The following is a 23507-nucleotide window of genomic DNA, read 5'->3' as shown; positions in this document are numbered from 1 at the left end:
ATTTCATTACATAATGGAGGTTTAAATGAAATGGAGAAAAAAACGCGTATAAATTACCGTATTTACGCGAATCTAATGCGCATCGTTTTTGGCCAAATGTATTATTCAAAATTGGGGTGCGCATTAGATTCGATGGCGCATTAGATTCGAGTGCAAAGTTCGCCGATGACGTCAACCAAATTTCTCGACTACATTTACCGTTACATTTATCGTTGACACATTATTGCATAGAGGATACAAACTGCAGAGTACGTAGTCACGAAATGGAGGGCAAACAGAGAAGAATGTCATATAACGCTACTTTCAAACATAAAGTAATTCTTTATGCTGAAAAAAATGGCAATAGAAAGGCAGGGAGAAATTTCAACGTAGCTGAGAGCAATGTTCGCTTGTGGCGGCAACAGAAATTGGCATTGTTTGCAACCAAAGCTAGTAGAAAGAAATTCACTGGCCCTCGCAAAGGAAGACACCCTAAAATTGAAGAAAAAGTTTTGGAATTTGTACGTGAAAGGAGGAAGAATGGACAACCTGTGACTAGTGACACCATAAGAAATAAAGTAAAAGAGGAGGCTGAAGTTCTTGGAATACAGAAACAAGAGTTTAAGGCTAGCCGTGGATGGGTGGATCGGTTTATGAAGCGGATGGGTTTATCTCTAAGACACCGTACAACAATATGCCAAAAGTTTCCTGCAGATTTTGAGGGAAAACTACTAACATTTCAGCGGTATGTCATCACACTTCGGAAGGAAAAGAATTTTTCAATGGGGCAAATTGGCAACGCTGACGAGACGGCAATTTGGTTTGATATGCCTCGTAACTACACCAGTACGGAGAAGGGGACTAAGGAAGGTACCATCAAAACTTCGGGATGTGAAAAACAACGCGTAACAGTGATGCTGGCAATAACAGCAGACGGGTGCAAACTTCCCCCTTTCTTAATCTTCAAACGGAAAACATGCCCTAAAACCCCTAAGAATGAAAAGCTGTTCCCAGATGATGTCCTGATTCGAAACCAAGAGAAGGGGTGGATGACGGAATCATTAATGCTTGATTGGCTCCGAAATGTATGGAAACGCCGTCCCGGTGGGCTCTCTAATCCACCATCAATGCTTTGTTTGGACGCATTTCGTGGTCATCTCACCGACGACGTAAAAAAGAAGATGCACAGCCTAGGCAGTGATCTTGTTATCATTCCTGGAGGGATGACGTCTGTGTTACAACCCCTGGACGTTAGTATAAATAAACTTTTTAAGGGGTACGTTCAGGCGGAGTACGAAAAATGGTTTTGTGGGCCAAACCGTGTATTGACCCCGACAGGAAAAATTAAGCGTGCTGCACCGCACATTGTTGCACACTGGGTTTCTGCTGCCTGGAAAAGCATCGAAGCACCAATGATTGTGAAATCTTTCAAGAAATGCTGCATTTCAAATGCATTGAATGGCAATGACGATGACGTGCTCTGGAACGCCGAGGATGACAATGACGATGATGAGGAAAGAAGAAATGAATCTGCTTCTGACGAAGAGAGCTGCGAGGATTCCAGTGATGAAAACATTAGTGAATAAAGACGTTTACTATTAATCACTGATTGTAGAAACTGTTAGCTAGATAGAAATGTTGCGATTTATTTCATGTTCATATTTTACGATAGGTACCGTATATACGGTAGTGCTAATTAACAATGATTGTTTCATATGACAATAGCCCACTAATAGGTTAATTCTATGTTCTGCTGCTTTATGTATAAATCCATTGTTGTATAAAATATGGTATCTAAATTTAAATAAAATTATCATACCATTAATTGATAGTTTATATACAAATCCATTGTTGTATAAAATAAGATTCAATAAATTCCTCATATCATTGATGCGCATTACATTCGCCGACAAACAATTTTTTTTTAATTTAAAGTTTTAAAATGGGAATGCGCATTAGATTCGATGGCGCATTAGATTCGCATAAATACGGTATATATTCCTATAAGTAAGTCATCTGCATGTGGTCTGGGCATCAGATTTTTTTTTATATAGGAAGCACAATTCGACCAGTTTGTTTTTGCACTTTATAAAACTTCTTTCGTTTATTTCTACTATTTTTTGACACCCTCCGTGTTTCAAAAAACTCTGTATAGAAAGCTATGAAAACCACCTTCCCGCAGGTTGTTGTTCCAAAGAGTTATTAATTTGTCGGCCATTCTCATCTGATTGTATCGTATCCACTAACACACAATTTTTTTATGGTAAGATTAAATAATTTTGAAAATAATACACACCTTGCTATTCTGTAGGAGTGAACCAAAAATTAATTTTTTCAAAATGCAGGAAGAAAGTAGAACAATAATATTTAATCTATATCATTATTCATAAAAGTAAATTGAGTGCCTTACTCATAATCAGTTGGAGTTCATCAAATCAAAGCGGAGGTATTATGATTGTGCTGCCACATTATGCTTATCCATACTTAGCTCTCAGTTCGTCTCTTTGGAGACTGTTTCACGGTCGACGGCATAATAGGAAAGTGCTCATTTTTTTTTGTCTTTTTAGCTTTATTATTAAGCATCCCTTTCTTCGCACATATACTGCATATAATTCAACAACAAAATCAAAAAATATTTAAATATGGCTTGTGTTTGAAATTCCTGATAGAGTGTTCGGGATGCCGTATATATTTTGTATTCATTATATTATTTCTTTGAAATCTAAGCACTCGCGCAGATAGCCGCTTAAAATGATTGTTATAGAAATACGTATAATGATTTTAACTAGAGCCATTTCTTGAAAACATTTAATATTTCTAGTTAGGCATGTCTTGATATGAACGCAGTTTTATTTAAATCAATCAGAGTAAAAACTAAAGAAAATATTCTTATGAACTGCATTTATTGCTTTTCATTTTCTTGGTTTACTGATCAGTAACAGAAGGATTAAATCTGGAAGGTAAGTCCTTTACAGAATCGCAATAGGCCAGTACGTATTCTTTTCGAAGCAGTGAAGACACATTGCTTTTAAATAGTCCAATTTCTGGATTAAAATTTAAAGATAACTAATTTTGGCCCAAAGAAAACATTTTATTTCGAGTAGTGTTGCCACGTTTTGCTTTCAAATCGCTGAGTTTATGTAACATTCATTACATTTGTATAAAATAAATTAAAATGAAATCAAGATACCAATTCTTAGATTGAATACTATATTAAGTAGTCCTTGGCTCTGAATACCCTTGTTTTCCTGCCGCACTATGAATATACAATCGCGATAAAAGTTGAGGACAAAAATTTAAAGAGAGAGAACGTTTCGCATCCTACCCACCAAATTCCGTAAAACAACCTATTCTTCAACAACAAGCGCGTAGTAAACGCGCGGTTTTAGATACACACAGTTTTCTAGTTGCATTTCCTTGAAGGTAGAATGAAGAAATTTTAAGTAGCTGTTCTAAATACAAAAACTGGCGAATATTAACAAGAACTATGGGCTTCAAGGAGACTATTCAATAGCGCGCCATCTGATGGTGACGAAACGAAATTACAGTCAGTCGATCTCGAGCTGCAATAAGGATTTACATTCTCCAAAATTATATCTCCCTGAACCGAACGTTAATTCTAAATGCTGGGTATTCTGTTTTCGTATATGTTCTATCTAGATCTGTATTTTCTCTGTAACTATTCCTGCGCTTTGTTAATAAACAGATTTAGAGCTATTCAGCATTTGTGTTTATACAAGAAAGGTTATAAAAAGACGCCCACCAAATGTTCAGAGATTCTGTTTGGCTTCAAAAAGCCCTTTCTCTCAAATTTTAGTTGTGTTATGTAGAAGTTCTCGCTCTTGAGAAGTTTTTCTGTCTGTGGATTCTTCGACAGCAAATGATCAGCAAAATAGGGGTCGGGTTACGAAGCAGGCATCGGAAATGCGAGATAAGAGGTAAAGAATAAACAACATTTTTGCTTTCCGTGTTTATTGCAGACACAATGAGACTTTCTTTTATCAGCGATAACAGGTCCACTGGGCGGTCTGCAAGGAACGACGTTTTGGATCCGGATGCCTTCTAGAGAAGGTTAAGATATGATTATGTTGAAGGCGGCAGCATTTGTAAAATATGCATGGACTTGAACACAGGCATAATTTATTCTTACGTGTTCCTTGAACTGTGACGCAAATACAAAACGTAGGTAAATGTATTGTTGTTCATCGTAGGAGACGTTTTGCCAGGTCCTCATTATTTCGATTTTTTATGGCTGTTTCATAATTAGACAAGGCTTATAAAAAACTAGGTTTTGTTTAAAGCGGGGCTGCTCAGAGTTCTCTACATACCTTTTTGGGTTTACAAAACACGGTTTCTTTTTTAGGCATTTTAGCTTTTGCTAGATTTGGTGTTATCTTAGTACTGGCCTGAGGTTGGTGGAAAGGTAGAGGAAAATGAAGGTGAACAAAAAGTCTGAGAGCGAGAGAGATATAATGTGAGATATGATTAGTAGAAAAGAACGCAGGTTTTACCTGAGTTTTGAAGAAAGAACAGTTTATTGGTGAAAAGTAGGAAAATGGTGGAACAGAAGAGAAGAGAAAGCAGAATATTGCAATGACAACTGTCATATAAAACAGAAAAACTTAAGAAACAACTCTGACCTCGTGGAAGAAAACCACATGTGTTGAATGATTAAGCGTTTGATATAGCGAACGTTCATGAACTGATAAACCCTCGGGGAAAGAACTGCGATGCTTCCGGCTTGTTTTCCTGTTGCCGAATTATATAGAGACAGCTGCGGAGTCATAGATGGTTTTCCCCATGTGTAACGTGTATACGAGCCAGTTACCCTTAGAAAGTCTTCCTCGAGGCATCCCTCCCCTTAGACAGATAGCCCTAGTGAGCTTTGCCATAATTAAATACACCACACCACACCACCGTACTCATAGAATATCAGCTACCGGTTACCATTCATTATGATAAATTATCCCAGTGTTGTGATCCGACTTCGGAAATTGTATTTGGCCTGGTGAAGTAAACGGCTCCACTTTGCGAACAATATCGAAATGGAAACCTCCTCTTTGCATGTAGTAATGAATATGTAAAATTAAGGCTTTTTTACTATCCCATACGAAGTAAAGAAAGTATTGTAATCACGAAAAATTCCGGGTACCATATTTCAACGAAAATACCCATTTTGACCGCGATCGAATGTAATTTAACCATGATGTTGCTTGATATCTGTACGTGAGGACAGAATAAAGAATCCTTTTACCAAACCAAATTATAAACTAACTTAAAGTGGATTCAGAAGATATGTGCTTCCTGGCGTCTGTATGTACTTATGTATCTCGCATAAGTCAAAAACGGGGAATGCTGTACTATGTAGTTGTGCACCTCCCTTTTTGTTTGCATTTGGCCGACTAGACGTATATATATTTATATGCCGACTCTGTTATTCGGTTCCGCGAGCTTAGTTCTTTTAATTCTTATATGTCGGTAAATTTCGCATTTTTTCGCTTTAAAGAGGATTAAATTATATTGTTCTTCTCATCCGGTCAAGGATTTTATGCCGTTGGTTAACCTGCATGTTATACTTGTAGAATTATCAACAATTTAAAAGTTGTTTAAGTGCTGATAAGCCTAATTTTTACTTCCTTTTACGGAAGTAATGCAATTGCGAAAAATTTCGGATATCACATTTCAACGGAAATGTCCATTTTGACCGCTATCGAATGCAATTTAAAAAGGTTTTTGCCTGACATCTGTACGTAAGGACAGAATAAAGCACTCTATTTCCCCAAATGAAATATAAAACGGGTTCAACATAGATTCAGAAGAGATTTTTTCGTAGCGTCTGGACGTATACATCACTCCCTCATCAAAAACGAGGAGCCTCAGAACTTTAATATTTTGTATATAATACTGCTATAACATGTAGATGTGCACCTCCCTTTTTGGTTGCAATCGGCCCGCATCAAAATTATATAATATACCCACTCTGTAACTCGGCCTAGTGAACTCGTTTATTTATTATGTTCGTAAATTGTGCACTTTTTGCTTTACAAATTCTTGAGTTATACTGCACTTATCTTCCTGTTAATGGTTTTATGCCTTTAGTTGATCTGCATGCAATAGTTATAGAACTAGATACAACTGAAAAATTGTTTAAGTGCGGTTACGCCTAATTTAATTTTTACCACAGCAGCGATATTTGCTTACATTTGAATCTTAGCAGAATAGTGAATTAAGTAAGCTTCTGCGTCTTCAGTGTCTTTTTGCTGAGTGAAACGAAAAGGATACTTTCAGTTTCTTGGAGAAAAACATCTTACTTCTGGTCTGCTTGTCGAATTTCTTTTCTTGCGTAGAAACTATAATTATAATTGCTTTTTTCATTCTTTTAACTGCATTTGGTGTTTTATGTTTTTCTATAACTATCAATTTTCAATGACGATATTTTGAAGTTTTATGTGATTTTCCTTTGCTTTAAACTGAAAATTGAATTAATTGAATGTGAAACATATCTCTAATGAAATTAGAGGATCTAAGTGTAATTGAAGTGGACCAAAAAATGGGTATAATTTTATATTCTGTACAAGGAAGTCATGTGCAAGTGGCATCCGCATCAGATTTTTTTTAGATAGCAATCAGAATTCGACCAGTTTGTTTTTGCACTTTGTAAAACTTCTATGGTTGATCAGTTAGACCCTAGATTCTATTCAGTTAGACCCTCCTGGCTTTCCAAAGGTCAATTTAGAAAGCCTAGAGAATGGTCTTCCCAAAGGTTGTTGTTGCAAAGAGTTATTATTTCGTCGGACATATTCATCTGATTGTATGGTATACATTAAAAATTAATTTTTGTATGGTAGAATTCGATAACTTTGAAAATAATACACACCTTGCTATTCTGTAGGAGTGCACCAGAAATGAATTTTTTTAAGTGCAGGAAGAAAGTGAAAACATAGTCGTTAATCTATGTTATTAGTCATAAAAGTAAATTGCGGCTCATTGGCAATCAGTTGGAGCTGCATGAAACGAAAGCGGAAGAGTTATGATTGTGCTAAGACGTCATGCTTATCCATAATTAGCTCTCAATTCCTCTCTTCTCACAGCCGAGTCTATATTGTTCTCTTTCTAGCTTTAGTATTAAGCATCTTTTTCTTCGCACACATACCAGATATAATTCAACAGCAAAATCACAAAATATTTGAAAGCAGCATGTATTTGAAATTTCTGACTGAGTGCTCGGGATATATATATACGGCATCCCGAGTGAATACAAATATATATATATATATATACATATATATATATATATTATTTGTTTGATATCTAAGCACTCGCGCAGAAAGCCACATAAGACGCTTGTCATAAAGTTACATAGAATGATTTTAACTAGAGACATTTCATAAAAATGTCTGAATATCTAGTTAGACATGTCATGATATAAACGCATTTTTATTTAAATCAATCAGATTAAAGATAAAGAAAATATTCTTATAAACTGCATTTATTGCTTTTCATTCACTTGGTTTACTACTCAGTAACAGAAAGATTATATCTGGAAATTAAATAGACTGCTCAAAACATTTAAAGGATATTGCGGTTTTAGGTGGACCTTGTGGCTGGGAAACTTTTTAGCTGATTGATACATGGTCGACAGACGTAGTAGGTTATATGAGTATAAATTACACATGTTTGGCAGGAAAAAATGCAATTTATTGCGCATTTGTGTACAAAAGGAAAAAAACACAATTTGTGCATATGAGAAAAAAGAATAAGAAAAGGTGTTTTCTTTAAAGGAAATCATTTTCAGTAGGGGGTATGGTTTCCACGGACGGCCAGCAACGTTGAACACCTTTGAGGCATGGAGTCAATGAGGCTATTAATTACGAGTTGAGGTATTCTGTTCCACTCTTCCAGAAGAGCTTTCTCCAGTTCTTGGAGAGTTTGTGGGGGTGGTTGGCTGCTAGCAACTCGTCTTCCTAGAGCGTCCCAAACGTGCTCTTTTGGATTCATGCCTGGAGAACAGGCTGGCCTTTCCATTCGTACGATTCCTTCCTCGAAAAGGAAATCCTCCACCAGGTTAGCACGATGTGGCCTGCAGTTATCGTCCATTAAAATGAAGTCATCTCCGATTGCTGCAGCGTAAGGGACTACAACAGGTTTGAGGATCTCATCCCTATATCGGCGACCAGTCAGAGGTCCATCTCGAATGATGTAGAGGTCTGTGCGCCCGTCAATGGAGATGCCACCATACACCAACACTCCCCCACTGCCAAATCTGACACTTTCGTGCACGAACGCAGGATTATTCCTACTGACACGGTCCCTATTATCAGGAAAATACGCCTATTATCAGGATGAACAGAAAAACGGGCCTCGTCAGAAAAAAAGAACATTGCTCCATTCATTTCTCCTGCAGTTCACATGCTCTGTTGCCCACTCCCTGCGGTCGCGACGATGCCTTGATGTTAGTCTACACGTACCATCGGTCGGCGAGCATACAGACCTACACCACAGAGCCGGTTTCAGACAGTCTGAGTTGAAACCGTGGTGCCAGTAGCCGAGCGAAGGTGTTGTTGGAGAAGAGTACCATTCGTATTTCGGTGTCTCCGAGCCGTTAACACTAAATAACGATCTTCTTTGGGCGTTGTTGCTCGTCTACGACCTTGCCCTGGTCTTTGGCCTGCACTTCCAGTTTCCAAACAACGGTTCCAGATCCTGGAAGTCACACTTTGTGACACTCCAATGGCTTGCGCTACTTCAGCTTGAATTTGGCCCCCTTCTAACCTACCAACTCTCCAAGCTTCTGAATCGGTTAAATGACTTCGCTGAGACATCGTACTCATCGAAACAAAGCAGTCACTGAATGCCGATCATCCTTGTCTTCGTGGAGGACTTTCTAAGGGAAACTGGCTCGTATACATGTGTAACGTGTATACGAGCCAGTTTCCCTTAGAAAGCCTCTACGAAAGGCATCCCTCCCCATAGGCAGATAGCCCTCGTGTGCCTTGCCATAATTAAATACACCAACACCTACACCAACTTTTATTCAGTTGAAAGTCAAATTTCATTCGCTGCCGCTGAAGCGACGTTTTTGACGTCGAACTCAAAATTAGCATACTCCACAGTTTGAAAATCAGAAAAATTTGCATTTGTGATTCTCTTCTTCCACTTTCGGCAAAACAAATTTCGCTTATATCTTTATTTTATATAAAACTTACAATATCCTTTCATTGTTTTGAGCAGTTTATTTTAAGCTTTACAGTATGACAACTGGCTGGTGCCTGAAGATAATACGTATTCTGTTCGAGGCACTGGAAACACATTTCTTTTAGGTAGTCGAATTTCTGGATTAAAATTTAAAGATAACTTATATTTTGATGAAAGGCAATGCTTTATTTCGAATAGAGTTACAACTGTTTGCTTTCAAATTGGTGCCGTTGTGTAACATTATTTTAATTGTACAAAATATGAAATACTTGAAAAAGAAATGAAGATACCCATTGTCAGATTAAATAAGACATTTATTAAAAAGTCGGTAGCACTGGATGCTTTGTTTTCCTATCGGACAACGAAACCATTGCTACAACTCTCGGCGCTAACAATTTAATTAGATTGCTGTGTTTTTTACGACATTCTATACTTCAATAATTAGCGTGTATGAAACGCGCCGCACTAAATACATACAATTATTGCAGCTACATTGCAAAAAAGTTTGTGAATGAATGAAATTTTAAATGTTTCCTTCAATACGAAAAGTGGTGACTATTAAGAAAAATGTGGCCTTTATTTGAATTAGTTTATCAAACGCCATCTAGTAGTGACGAGAAACACTTACAGTTAGTGGACCTTCCAGCTGCGAAAAGGATAGATTCTCCAAAATTATGTCTCCGTAACCCGAACGTTAATTGCAAGTGTTAGATATTCTGTTTTCGTATATGTTCCCCTTTGATGTATATTTTCTTTGCAACTATTCCTGTCCTTTGCTACTAAACACTTTTAGATGTAGTCTGTGTTTGTGTTTATATAAAACCGTTACAAAATGATCCCCAACGAAGTGGTGAGCGTTTCTCTTCGGCTTTAAGCAACCCCTTCCCCTCGAATTTAAGTTTTATAAGTTTAGAATAGTACGTATTTCCGTTCGAGGCAGTGGAAACACATTGCTTTTAAGAAGTCCAATTTCTGGTTTCAAATTTAAAGATAACTTATACTTTGCAGAAAGGCAATGTTTTATTTCGAATAGTGTTGCATCCTTTTGCTTTCAAATCGTTGAGCTTGCGTCACATTCATAGAATTTTTACAGAATATGAAATAAGTTAAAAAGAAATGAAGATACCCATTGCCAGACTAAACATTACGTTTATTAAAAAGCCGGTGGCTCTGGGTGTCTTGTTTTCCTATCGGGCAATTAATATACCATTGCGATAACTCTTGCCGGTAACAATTTAAAGAGTGAGATAAGTGTGTTTCTCCCGAACTCAGGAACTCTATGCATTCTCTACCTCAATATGAGGCGCGCATTACCCGCGCTGCTTTAAATACAGCGGAATTTTTGGAGACACTATTGCAGGCATTCTATGTCTGTGTCTTATCACTTAATAAGACGCAATCGACCATTAACGGCCTTTACCAAATATTATGCTTGACTTTTAAATGCTTGAGGAATCGAGTAAGTTGTATCCAATAATATGGAAGTACCTGTGCACATGCTGTGCTAGAACTCAGAGATTACTAGCGACAGAGGCTCCTGTGCCGCCGTCCGTAGAATAAGTAAACTTGAACAAATGAGGCGCTCGTGTTTCGCCATCTATTAGTAAGGAAAAAAAGCATTTTAGTTGATTGGAGCTCTGGTTGCGCCATCTCTTGCACGATGTATTGAAAGGCATTTTTAAAATTTCATAAAATTTATTCTTCTGACAAGCAATAATTGGAAAGTGTAATGATGAAAAATACAATTGGCAGTATATTGAAACGTTTCACAAGCGTAAAAACTATTTATATACAAAGTCTACCTGCTTTGGCAGGAACAAAGTCCATAGTGCTTTGTAATTTGATAAGTAAAGAAAATGAAGTAAAATCTTGGCTAAATAAGAAGAAAAGGAAAATATATACATTACCACCGACTATTAAGGTGAATAGTGCGGGGCCTCTTGTGGCTTTGTTCAGTTGTGAAATCATAATTTCGTAGTTTTTTGATGATATTCTTAGCATGACTGTCACATTTCATAAAAAAGTTATGAGAAGCTTTATGAGAAGAATTTCAGAATCCGTGGGTTTAATTTTTAAGTCATTGTGAAGAGTGCTGTTTTGAACCAACCAAGGCGCATTTGTAATTATTCGGATGGCCTTGTTTTGAATTCTTTGTATTTTTTCGCGATGAGTTCTTGCAGTTGCAGCCCACGCTGGAGATGCATACAGTAAAATCGGGCGGATAGCTTGTAGATAAATAACTCTTTTTGTGTGCGAGACTAAGTTTAGAATTTTTCCCTATGAGTGCATAGATACTGCCTATTGCTTGGTTGGGTATTTTACAGATATTTTCGATATGATTTTTAAAGGTTACTTTTCGATCGAAATAAACGCTTAAATATTTAACTTATTTTTCATTTGGGATGGAGATATTATTAATTGTGATATTGTTGAGATGTCTTCTGGAAGGGTTCTTTTGGAAATATATTGTAGTGGATTTGCTTTCATTGATTTTAATTTTCCAAAAGTTAAACGATGGGAAGATATAGTCTATTGCATTTTGGAGGTTTTGGATGGCCTCTTGCGGATTGATGGATTTGCTGGGAATTGCAGTACCGTCTGCATAGCAGGCGATAATGGCATCTTCGTGGCTGCGAAGATCATTTATGTAAATGTTAAAAAGAAAAGGTGAAAACTTCGAGCCCTGAGGACACCTACTTTCATTACACTGATATTAGATAGCTCGTTCTTAATACGAACTTGAAAAGTTCTGTTTTCCAAAAAACTTGAAATTAGTAGGATTAATCCAGGTGGAAATTTGTTTCCGATAAGTTTGATAAGGAGGCATGGGTGCCGAACCTTATCAAACGCTTTTTCAGTATCAATGAAGATGCCAGCAACCGTTTCGTTTTTATTAAAGGCTTCACCGATGATTTCATTAATTCTTGTAACTTGTTGGGTGGTGCTAAATCCATGCCTAAATCCAAATTAATGTTCCTTAATAATATTATTGTCTTCAGCGAATTTAGTGACCCTATTGATGGCTAATCTTTCAAACAGCTTGCCAACAGCTGAAAGTAAACTGATGGGTCTGTAATCTGAAGTTGAAGAACCATTTTTCCCAGGTTTCTTCAAGACAATGATTATCGCATGCTTCCATTGTTTAGGAAGAAATCCTATACGCAGGCAAGCATTGAAGATGTAATATAGTTGCAGGATGGCTTTTCTTGGTAAATTCTGCAGGGTGTTATTAGTAATTAGGTTATAACCGGGAGCTTTTCTTAGTTTTAATTTTCGAATTAATTCTGTAATCTCTCTGGGAATGGTAGGTAGGTTGGTCTGAATTTTGAGACTTTCTAAGTGCTGAGTCACGTGATCAATGACTGCCGAATCATTAGCGTTAACAAAATGAGTGACAGTGAATTGATTTTATATTATTTGGCAAAAGCGTTTGCAATATCTTTTGGATTAATTAGAACTTTATTATTGTAATTAATAAGTTTTATTTCATCTTTATTTCTTCTAATAGCTTTAGCAATTTTCCACACGGAGTAATTGATATGTGACAGACTGTTAACGAAGTTGTTCCAGCTGTCGTCTTTATATTCTTTGATGAGTTTTTTAACTGCTCTGTTAGCTTGATTGAAATTTCGTTTATCGATGGGGTCTAAAGTTCTATGATAAATTTTTCGAAGCCTGTTCTTTTCTTTAATCTTGTTAAGGATGTACGCAAGGAGAGTGAATTTTTCTGGATGAATGGCCTATTTAGATTTATTGAGTGCTTCGTGCATACCATGGGTAAATTTTTCAATTTTATCTTCGATATCTTGGGGAGAGTTTAAATTTAGATTAATAACTGTGTTCTCTTGCATAATATAACTGAAGTCTTCCCAGTTGATCTTGTTATTTACAGGTGGTAGTCCGTAGCTTAACCCGTAAAGAATAAAACGTACATTAAAGTGAACAGAGGATAAAACATTATCTGTGAAAAGATACGGTTGCTGGTTAATATTGGTGGTAATAAGAATATCCAGTGTGTCTTTACAGCCATAAGCTAAAGAGGTAAAAGTAGAATCATCAGGTACATGAATGTTCATATCCTTAAATTGGCAGTAATTATATAGAGTAATGCCGTCCGTGTTGTTAGTTCCGGAGTTCCAGATGGCACGTTTTTTTGAATGAATGCATTCTGATAGTTTGCTTCAATACAAAAAGTGGTGAATATTAAGAAAAATTTGGCCTTCATATCAAATATTTTATCGAGCGCCATCTAGTGGTAACGGAAAAAACTTACAGTTAGTGGAACTCCAGCTGCGATAAGGATAGGTTCTCCAAAGTTATGTTTCCGTGACCCCGAACTTTAATTCCAAGTGTTAGGTATTCTGTTTTCATATATGTTTCGCTTTTTTATACAAAATATGAAATAAATGAAGATACCCTTTGTCAAATTAAATATGACTTTAATAAAAAGTCGGCGACTCTGGATGTCTTGTGTACCTATCTAAGGTAAATACACCATTGCAATAACTCTTGGCTTCAACAATTTAACGACATTCATGCGTCTCTTCACGAACGCAGGAACTTTATGCAGGATATTCTATCTTTCAATAATTAGCGCGATAGATACGCGCTGTTTTAAATACATCCAAAATTATACCGATTTTATACACCAATAATTTTTTTTTTGAATGAATAAATTTTAAGAGTTTGCTTCAATAGGAAAAGTGGTTAATATATTGAAAATCTTAGGCGTTCATCTCAAATTTTTTATCGAGCGCCATCTAGTGGTGACGAGAAAAACTTACAGTTCATAGACCTCTCAGCTGCGATAAGGATAGGTTCTCCAAAATTATGTCTCCGTGACCCGAGCACTAATTGCAAGTGTTAGGAATTCTGTTTTCGTATAAGTTTCTCTTTGATGTATACTTTCTTTGCAACTTTCCTGTCCTTTGTTACTAAACAGTTTTAGAGGTAGTCGGTGTTTGTGTTTATATGATCACGGTAACAAAATGACCCCCAACAAAGTGTTGAGAGTTTCTGTTTGGCTTTAAACAGCCCTTCCCCTCGAATTTAAGTTTTAGTTGTGTTACGCAGAAATTCTCGTTTTGGGGTTTTTTTCTAATTGTGGCTTCCTTGAGAGGAAATATTCAGAAAAAGAGGAGTTAGTCTGCGAAGCATACATAGTAAGTACGAGATAAGATGTAAACAATAAAGAACCCTTTCGCATTTCCACACACATTCAGACTGTTTTCCTTTTTAGCAGCTCGGGTTATTCGGTGGTCTACAAGAAACGGCGTTTTGGATCTGGATACATTGAAGGGAGTTTTGAGATATATTTCTGTTGTAGGAGGCAGCTTTTGTAAAATACGTCTTGACCTGAAGACAACAGCCATTTATTCTTATGTGTTCCTTGAACTGTGATGTAAATAGAAAACATAGATTAATCTATTGTTCATCGTAGAAGACGTTGTGTCAGACCGTCATGCATTTCGAATTTTTCCCAGGATAAGGAAATTACCCTCAGATTTTTCCCGCTGTAGATAAAGAAAGATGTGCGGCGCCTACTTTAATTTTTACGCATTTAGAATGGGCTCGGAAAAGGTTGAGGCAGACGGTGATTCACCAAAATAATTTGAAATGGTGCATTGTTGCATTAGAAATGGCTGTTTTATAATTAGAGGAAGAGTTCAAATAATGAGATTTTGGCTCCTCTGAGTGTTCGTTATTCCTTTTGGGGTTTTCAAAATTCGGGTGCCTTTTTTAGGCATTTTAGCGCTTTTTCTGGGTTTAGTGTAATTTTAGTACTGTCTTGAGGTTGATGGAAAGGCAAGCGAAAGTGAAGATGTTAAAAAAAAAGTGTGATGCGACAGACAAAGAATGTAAGTGATCATTCGTAGAAAGGAATGCAGGTTCGCCCTAAGATGAAGAAAGAATAGTTTATTGATGATAAATACGAAAACGGTGTGACAGTAGAGAAGAGAAAGCAGAGTTTTGCGATGACAACTGTCGTGTAAGATATAATAAATATTAAGAAACAACTCTGGCCTCGTGGAAGAAAAACAATTGTATTGAATGATCAAGCGATTTACTTTTCCTTTTTATTTAAAGAAAACGAAATCCTTGTGCACCACAAAGTATCACATGTCACTTACAATTTGTAAGTAAAAAAGGGAAAATTGTAAGTAATAACATCAATTTTCAGTAACACAATGAAATCATACACAAAGAAAAAAGCACAGAAAAAAAGTAAATTCAAAAGTATAAAAATGTATAAAGAAATCATTTACAATGCTTAAAATAAAACTGAACAAAATCGCTGAAAGCTCGGTAGGCCGAAGCTGAAGATACAAAATCAAGGCCTTTCGGCGCCAATGAATTCCAATTAATTTTAATCTGCTTTTCCGTAGATTTCTTTCTTTATCAAGTAATGGGCAGTCAAAAAGCAGGTGGAAAACACTTTACTGAACGCTAAGATTGCAATAACACAAATTGGAAGACGTCAGCTTAAACCGTTCGAGATAAACATTAAACTTATCATGTCCAGACAAAAATTGCGTAACTTTAAAATTGAGCAACTAGTCCTTACTTTTCAGTCTTTCAAAAATAATTGGGAAGAAATTTTTTGTTACAGGTACCTTATCAGAAGAGATATAATCACAGGTCCATTTGCTCAATCATTTTAGCTTTGAATGTTTTTTTTGAAATTATATTTTGGAATATTTACATCAACATTAATATCAATTTTAGTTGCATTCTTAGCAAGCCAATCAACTCTCTACTTTCCATAATAACCGGATGACCAAAAAATTGAAATGGACAAAACACTGAAATACCCTTCTTCTCCAGATCTCCGAGAGACTGCTGTATATTAACAATAATATCATTACATAAAGAGGTATTTTTAAGGGATTCCAGGGAAGACAGTGAATCCGTAGAAGATTAAGTAGCTGGAACCACGTCCATCCTGGCTAATTATCCACTTAATTACAAAATTAATACACAGAAGCTGAGAAATATTTACAGTACATTCATTTCTAATGCGAAATTGGTGGTACTTAATTTCAATATCATCTTCAAAAATGGCATAAGCAAAACCAACTTTATCTTTAATCCTACTACCACCCGTATACAAGACAAGTGAGAATGAATTTACATCAGTGTCCATACTATCCAGAATCTGTACTGGTTGTCTTACAGAAGGATGTGGAAGAACAGACGAGGGAAATAAAAGATTAAAATGAGAAATGGAGCAGTTTGCAAGACTATTTTTGTAATCTATAAAGGTCAGAATAAACAAACCCAGAGGTGGAAATCCGGCAAGAGAGAAAACAGCATTGTAAATAATAGTTTGGTAACCCCTTATAACTCGCAGTAAAATTCGTCGTTGATTTCGAAGCAGGCGTTTAGAGTTAATTTTCTTTTTTAGAGACAATCTCCAAGCTCTATATCCATATGGAATAAAGGGTACAATGCCTAGTTTATAAATAATTGCGCTAACATTCGATTTAACACCAAAACGATGCAATTCGATTCAGCCCACGCTGAAGTCCCTCACATTTATTAGAAATGTAGGAAATATGCTTTTTCCAGTTTAATTTGCTGTCCAACAAAATACCTAAATATTTAATTTCATTCACCCTCTCAAGGGAATTGTCATTTAAAAGCAAATGATATCCTTCATAAGTAGTATTTTGTCTATCAATAAACATGGTCTTGGATTTTGCATGGTTAAAGTTTAGCTTAAAATCCAATGATAAATGAAATCCTTGGGCGACCTTGGGCGAGATGAAAAGCCTTTTTGCATTTCTTTTGCTTGAATACAAATCAAAAAATCATCTGCAAAGGCAATGACTTTACAACTGAAGAGATCAGAAATTTTCTGTAAGAGATCATTCATAATAATAATCCGAAGCTTGGGACCGGAAACAGAGCCTTGTGGACATCTTCTCTGAGAACGAACACTTTAGGTGCCAACAAAAAAAAAAAATCGATCGTCCTGTCTTTCAGCAAATCAAAAACAACATTAAACACATTATGAGGCATTTTAATTTTTAATTTTTTTTAGTAAATTAAGAACAGCAGGCCACCATGCATTATCGAAAGCTCCTTCAATATCAAGAAAAATTAAAATAGTGTACAAACCTCTCGTCTTGTCCCTCTGTACAATGTTGTTAAGATTCAGAAGTGCATCCTTAGCACATTTTTTAGCAATGAAACCATATTGGTCAGAACTGAGAATATTTTCTTTATGTAGATGCCAAGTAATTTAGTTATTCAAAACATTTACGTAAAGAATAAAAAGACAGATACACCTACGATTATTCACATGTGGAACACTGAACGTTTGTCTCTTGGGTATCACAATAACGAGGGCGTTCTTCCAAGTTCGTGGAAAAGCACCAAGATTCAAACATATATCAAATAATCTAAGAAAAGCTGCAGGGAAAAGCCGATGAATGTATCTTATAGTTTCATTGGGAATAAAATCCGGGCCAGGAGCCTTGAAAAGCCTTAAATTACGAAAATTACGGCATGCGAAAAAAGGAGGATCAATCTGAGATCTACTGCGAGCAGAAGAGCGCCACTGAGTATGAAAGTCATTATCAAACCTCACACAATCAGAAGGAAATACTTTATCAAGAATAGCATCGATAGTTTCCTTCAAGGAAGACGAAAAGTTACCGCTTGGAAGCCGAAGGCCCGAGATCTCAATCTTCCTCATAAAAGTTTCTTTAATACCGTAAGTGTAAATTTTTTCCACACATTCTTATTATTGATATCCGAAGGAAACTTCCTCCAAGACTCTAATTTAACCTCAAGAAGCATATCATTGTATTTTCCCCTTAAATCAAGGTATTTTCGATTATGCAAGTCCCGTATATCATTGCTAGTAGTACTCGGGAACCTTCGTTTCCGTAGTGATAATTAAGCGTTTGATATTGAAAAAGTACACAAACTGATAAATCCTCGTTGAAGAAATTGCGACGCTTGGTGCGATGCTTCCTGCTTGTTTTCCTGTTGCCGAACTGACTGTTCCGGATTCATAGAATATCAGCTATTGATTCAGATTCATTATGAGAAATTATCCCAGCGTTGTGATCCTGCATTCCCACTTATTTTAAAGAGATTTCGGAAATAGTATACGGGATTGCCTTAGTCTGCTTAGTGTAAGTACTGTTCACCTCCTGTTTACCTATAGTGATGAATATGTAAACATAAGTGCTTTTTACTTCCTCGTACAAAGTAAAGAATATATTGTAATCACGAAAAATTCCGGGTACCATATTTCAACGAAAGTACCCATTTTAACCGCGATCGAATGCAATTTAACGATGTTGTTGCTTGATATCTGTAAGTGAGGACAGAATAAAGAATCTTTTTCCCAAACCAAATTATAAACTGAGATAAAGTGGATTCAGATGAGATTTGCATCCTGGCATCTGTATGTGCGTATGTATGCATGTATCTCTCATAACTCAAACACGAGGAGTTTTAGAATATTTAAAAATTTTCTACATAGGACTGCTATAACATGTAGTTGTGCACCCCCGTTTTCGCTGCATTTGGCCGAACCAGAAGTATATATATATATTTATATACCGACTCTGTTATCCGGCTCCGTGAGCTCTCTTTTTTTATGCCTACGTTTGTAAATTGCAAATTTTTTGCTTTACAAATATTTAAATTATCTTGTTCTTATCTTCCGGTTAAGTATTTTACGCCGTTAGTTAGCCTGCATGTCATTGTTGTAGAACTGTCAACAATTTAAAAGTTGTTTGAGTGCGGATAAGCCTAATTCTTACGTCCTTGTACGGAAGTAAAAAGGAAATATTGAAATCGTGAAAATTTTCGGATATAATATTTCAAGGAAAATACCCATTTTGATCGCAACTGAATGCAATAAAGCAATGTTTTACTTGACATCTGTGCACTCTATTTCCCCAAACAAATGATAAAAATGGTTTAAAATGGCTTCAGTAGAGATTTTTTCGTAGCCACTGTACGTATGTATGCATCTTTCACAACACGCAAATATGTCGGGAAAAGGGGAAAATCTATTGAGACATACTTAGTAGTAGATTAATAACTAATCATATTAGAAGGAAAGCCGTTTTCGGTCTAAATATGCTTTTCCGACGAATCACGTTTGCATGTCCTTTATGATTTAATCAAGTTAGTTGAGGGCTTCAAGCACTTTTCCCTTGATAAGTTCTGTTTGAAGCCTCGAGCAGAGAAGATTTACCATGTCTGTCTTTAGGTACAACATTTCGGTTTTATTTAAATTAGACAGGTTTTTTTTCCGCGTACAATTTTTGATTTTGTTGTACACGCTTTCTATTATATGTATATTGGATAGGTTTTTTTTTCGCGTAACGATTTTGATTTAACTTTGATTTTGATGATTTGACATTGTTTTACATGTAATATCAGGAATCAGGAAGCTCGAAAGTTCTTTACGGCCCTAGCTGGTTCTTAACATCTCCTTTCCTTACAAATCATCTATACATATGGTACTCGGCTTATTAAGCTCATTTCTTTATTCTTGTATGCTGGTAAATTGTGCATTTTTTGGTTTAAGAATGATTGATTATATTGTTCTTATCTTCCGGTTAAGGTTTTTATGACTTTAGTTAATCTGCATGCAATAGTTATAGAATTAGATACAATTGGAAAATTGTTTAAGTGCGGCTAAACCCAATTTAAGTTTTACCATAGCAGCGGTATTTGTTTACATTTGGAACTTAGCAGAATAGTGGATTAAGTAAGCTTCTGCAGCTTCAGTGTCTTTTTGCTGAGTGGGACCAAAAGGATGCAGTTTTCTGCAGAGAGAAATCTGCCTTCTTGACTGGTGCCCGAATTTCTTTTTTCATTAGAATTTCTAATTAAAATTGTAAAAATTGTTTTTTTGATTGTTTTAACTGTGTTTGGTGTTTCATGTTTTTCTATAACTTTCAATACTTAATGACGATATTTTGAAGTTCTATGTGATTTTCCGTTACTTCAAATTGAGAACTGAATGAGAAACATATGTTTAATGAAATACGAAGAAATAAGTATAATTTAAATGGATTAAAAAATTTTTATAATTTTATATTCTGCACAAGGAAGTCATGTGCATGTGGGGTCCGCATCAGATTTTTTTAGTTAGGAATTCCAATTCGACCAGTTTGTTTTTTCACTTTGTAAACACTCTTTCGTTGATCAGTTAGACCCTAGATTCTGTTCAGTTATACCCTCTGGGTTTCCCAAAGCTGTATTCAGAAAGCTATGAGAACAGTCTTCCCGCAGGTTATTGTTTCAAGGAATTATTATTTTGCCGGCCATATTCATCTGTTTTTATGGTTTCCATTAACACGCAATCTTTTATGGTAGAATTCCATAACTTTGAAAATAATGCATACCTTGCAATTCTGTAGAAGTGCCCAAAATTTAATATTTTTGAAAATGCAGGAAGAAAGTAGAAACCGTAAATCTATATTATTATTCATAAAAAGGAAATTGTAGCTCATTGGCAATCAGTTGGAATTCCATGAAACGAAAGCCGAAGTGTTATGATTGTGCTGTGACGTCATGCTTATCCATAATTAGCTCTCAATTCCTTCCCTTGGAGACTGTTTCTCAGTTGACGGCATAATAGGAATGTGCTCATTTTTTTTTCCTTTTTAGCTTTATTATTAAGCATCCGTTGCTTCATATGTGTACCACATATAATTCAACAACAAAATCACAAAACATTTAAAAGCTGCATGTGTTTGATATTCCTTTTAGAGTGTTCGGGTTGGCAGTATATATTTTTTTTATATTTTCACTATATTATCTCTTTGAAATCTAAGCACTCGAGTAGCTACCCGCTTAAAACAGTTGTCAAAAAAATACATATCAGCATTCATCTCAGGACTCTTCCTTTCAGAAACTCGAAAAATAATATATAATTTCGTGCGTACGGGTCCGACACACGTTGAATGCCGTCAGAACCGATGATAACTTAGAAAAACTTACTTTTATCAAAAGAAACACTTTAGAATTCTGACACATTCCACAAAAATACTCGTACAGTTCTCCACAATATCGCAGAATGCAAACAATAGTTGCTCTTCAAACTACTAAGAATGCTAAACACAAAGCAATGCAAAGCGTATCTAAACTGCGAAGCTCACAAGGAGATATCTGAATACTCCGAACTCATGCTGAACTAAACAACTACTAAAAACTGACGCTCTGTCCGCTCTTATATCGTTTTCCCCTGCCATCGTGATACCTCTAGTATCTTAAATTTCTCGAAATTACTAGAAGTGCTCGAATTTACTACGAAATTGCTACATATGAATCCCGAATGCGATTACAGTTACCTATCTAGATTAATTGCTTTATTCAATCACAATATCAATTATAGTTATACATGGAATGGATCCAAATGTCGCCAACTTTGACAACTTTTGGCGATAAAAATAAGTCGCCAAAACCGTCGTCAGCTTTGTGATATTGCTCCAAATTTAGGCAGGTAACCATTTACTCAATGTTAAATAAACTTACTCCTGTACTTTTACTTTTAAAGCAAAGCTTCGCTTCCTTAGATTTTCATGTTACGTTATACAGAGGAAAAATACTACAGTTTCACACATAATTTCACTAAAATTACTCATGTGTGTACGAAATTCGTCACAATATACATTTATTTAGATTGAGATTATTTTTAACGTATTTTTTAAATTAAATAACAAAAAGCATAGAAAGGTTTAATAAATACCCAATTTTGAATATGACTAATTTTTTTTTTATTATAACTAAAACTGAATACATAACAACTGAAAGTAAAAGGCTGAACGCATCTCCTCCTGAAGCTAGGAAATCCCACCAAACCTTCCTGGCTGAGAATCTCTGTCTTATAGTAGCATCAGATCATGTCCACGAATTTTACCATGGCGAGAAGCACTAAAAAGCGTTTGTCATTAGTATGAGCATTGAGGACTTTAACGTGAAATTATGACTTTTCCCAGTTGTATTCTAGTTTTGAAAGAAAATCCATCACATGACGGATGAAAGGGATTTTTCGGCTCGAGGTTTATTTTCAGCTCCTCCATACCGCAGAGATACTGAACACATACAAATATCCCAGAGTTCTCTGTTATTCGAGCCTGGACACAGCAGTAGCCAGCAGCTCTTACGTCTGTACCGATCAGGTTGGCTGTTTCATTATGTTCAGTAGTAGAAAAGAGGAAATAAAATAATTTTAAATTAAGCAACTAACAGTGAATTATTTTTAAATAAGCAGCATGTAATTCTCTTAATTTACCCTGCTAATGCTGCTAATTCTATCATATCTTTTGCTTCACTTTGGCTCCTGACTGCTAGAAATATAATTATAACTTATGCATATTCCAGAACTTTCATAAGACTCTTCAGAAATACATTATACCAAACGTAAGAAATTAAGTATAAAAACCTAAACAGTTTACCATTCTCACTGTGTAATTAATATGTTTCCAGTCGTAAAATTCCAGTCTTCGGGGCTTCAAAATTAAACAAAAAGCAAATCTCTCAGTATTTCTTGTGGTGAAATATGTTTCCAAACCTTTTGGACTCCAAACATATGTGTCTCAATCGAAGTTGTAAAGCAGTATAAAAAGAATTGACCACAATTGCAGATGTAAGTTTCGACGTGACGCACAGATTTCGAGTTTCGAATAAATAAGACATTTATAATCTCTGTAATTGTAGATATTTCTGAATACTAAATGGCAGAGTCAAGTAAACAAATGCAAGGCACTGTGCTGGATTTGAAATGGAAGTGAAGCAGAACGGTGTGCAGCCGTATTCATGTGCCGTATGTCTGGAGTCAATAAAAATCGCATTTGTTACTATTCAGTATACCAATACTGAATAGTAACAATTGCGATTTTTATTGACTTTGGTGGCGAGGTGGCGGCTTCTTGAAGAGCCGCCAACTCGCCTAGAGTGTTCCTGAAGAATCAGTACCGACGCAAAAGCTTTTTCTGCCCATTGTAAATTGATTCATGTTATTAAGAGCATGCAATTAATTGATTTTACCATTTCTTTTTCAGTCTTGCCCCCATCGCTAGTTTAGAGTGCATTGATGAGAGTTCCGCCACAAGTGATGGATCCCGGACACAACCTCCGAGCCGACAGATATCTCTCTCAGCAGCCACCGGGATAAGATATAAGTAAGTATTTTGCAAGATAAATAATCGAAAATTAAGCAAAGAATGTGATATTAAGATTAGGAATATGATTTTGATTTCCTGTATATATTGTTCCCTTCGTGTCCTTTCAATAATCACTTCGAATGAGTGAAAAAAACTGGCAAAATGTTACATATAATAATGACCCACGAA

General features: G+C 35.9%; 1 protein-coding gene across 2 annotated transcripts in view; it reads left to right on the top strand.

Moving 5' to 3' along the window:
- Nucleotides 1-23507, top strand: part of LOC118195197 (voltage-gated potassium channel subunit beta-2-like) — a 610691-nt gene that overhangs the window by 281800 nt on the left and 305384 nt on the right. For both annotated transcript variants that reach the window (XM_085827033.1, XM_085827032.1), the window contains one exon: nucleotides 23217-23336. In XM_085827033.1, the coding sequence (XP_085683159.1) occupies nucleotides 23217-23336 (120 nt within the window). The remainder of the gene's footprint in view (nucleotides 1-23216; nucleotides 23337-23507) is intronic.

The sequence above is a fragment of the Stegodyphus dumicola genome, chromosome 11 (assembly GCF_044657685.1).
Source record: "Stegodyphus dumicola isolate Sdum_Otavi_A_Nest chromosome 11, ASM4465768v1".
Taxonomy (NCBI): Eukaryota; Metazoa; Arthropoda; class Arachnida; order Araneae; family Eresidae; genus Stegodyphus; species Stegodyphus dumicola.
The sequence above is the reverse complement of the archived record's forward strand: the minus strand, read 5'-3'. Positions and strand labels throughout refer to the sequence as shown.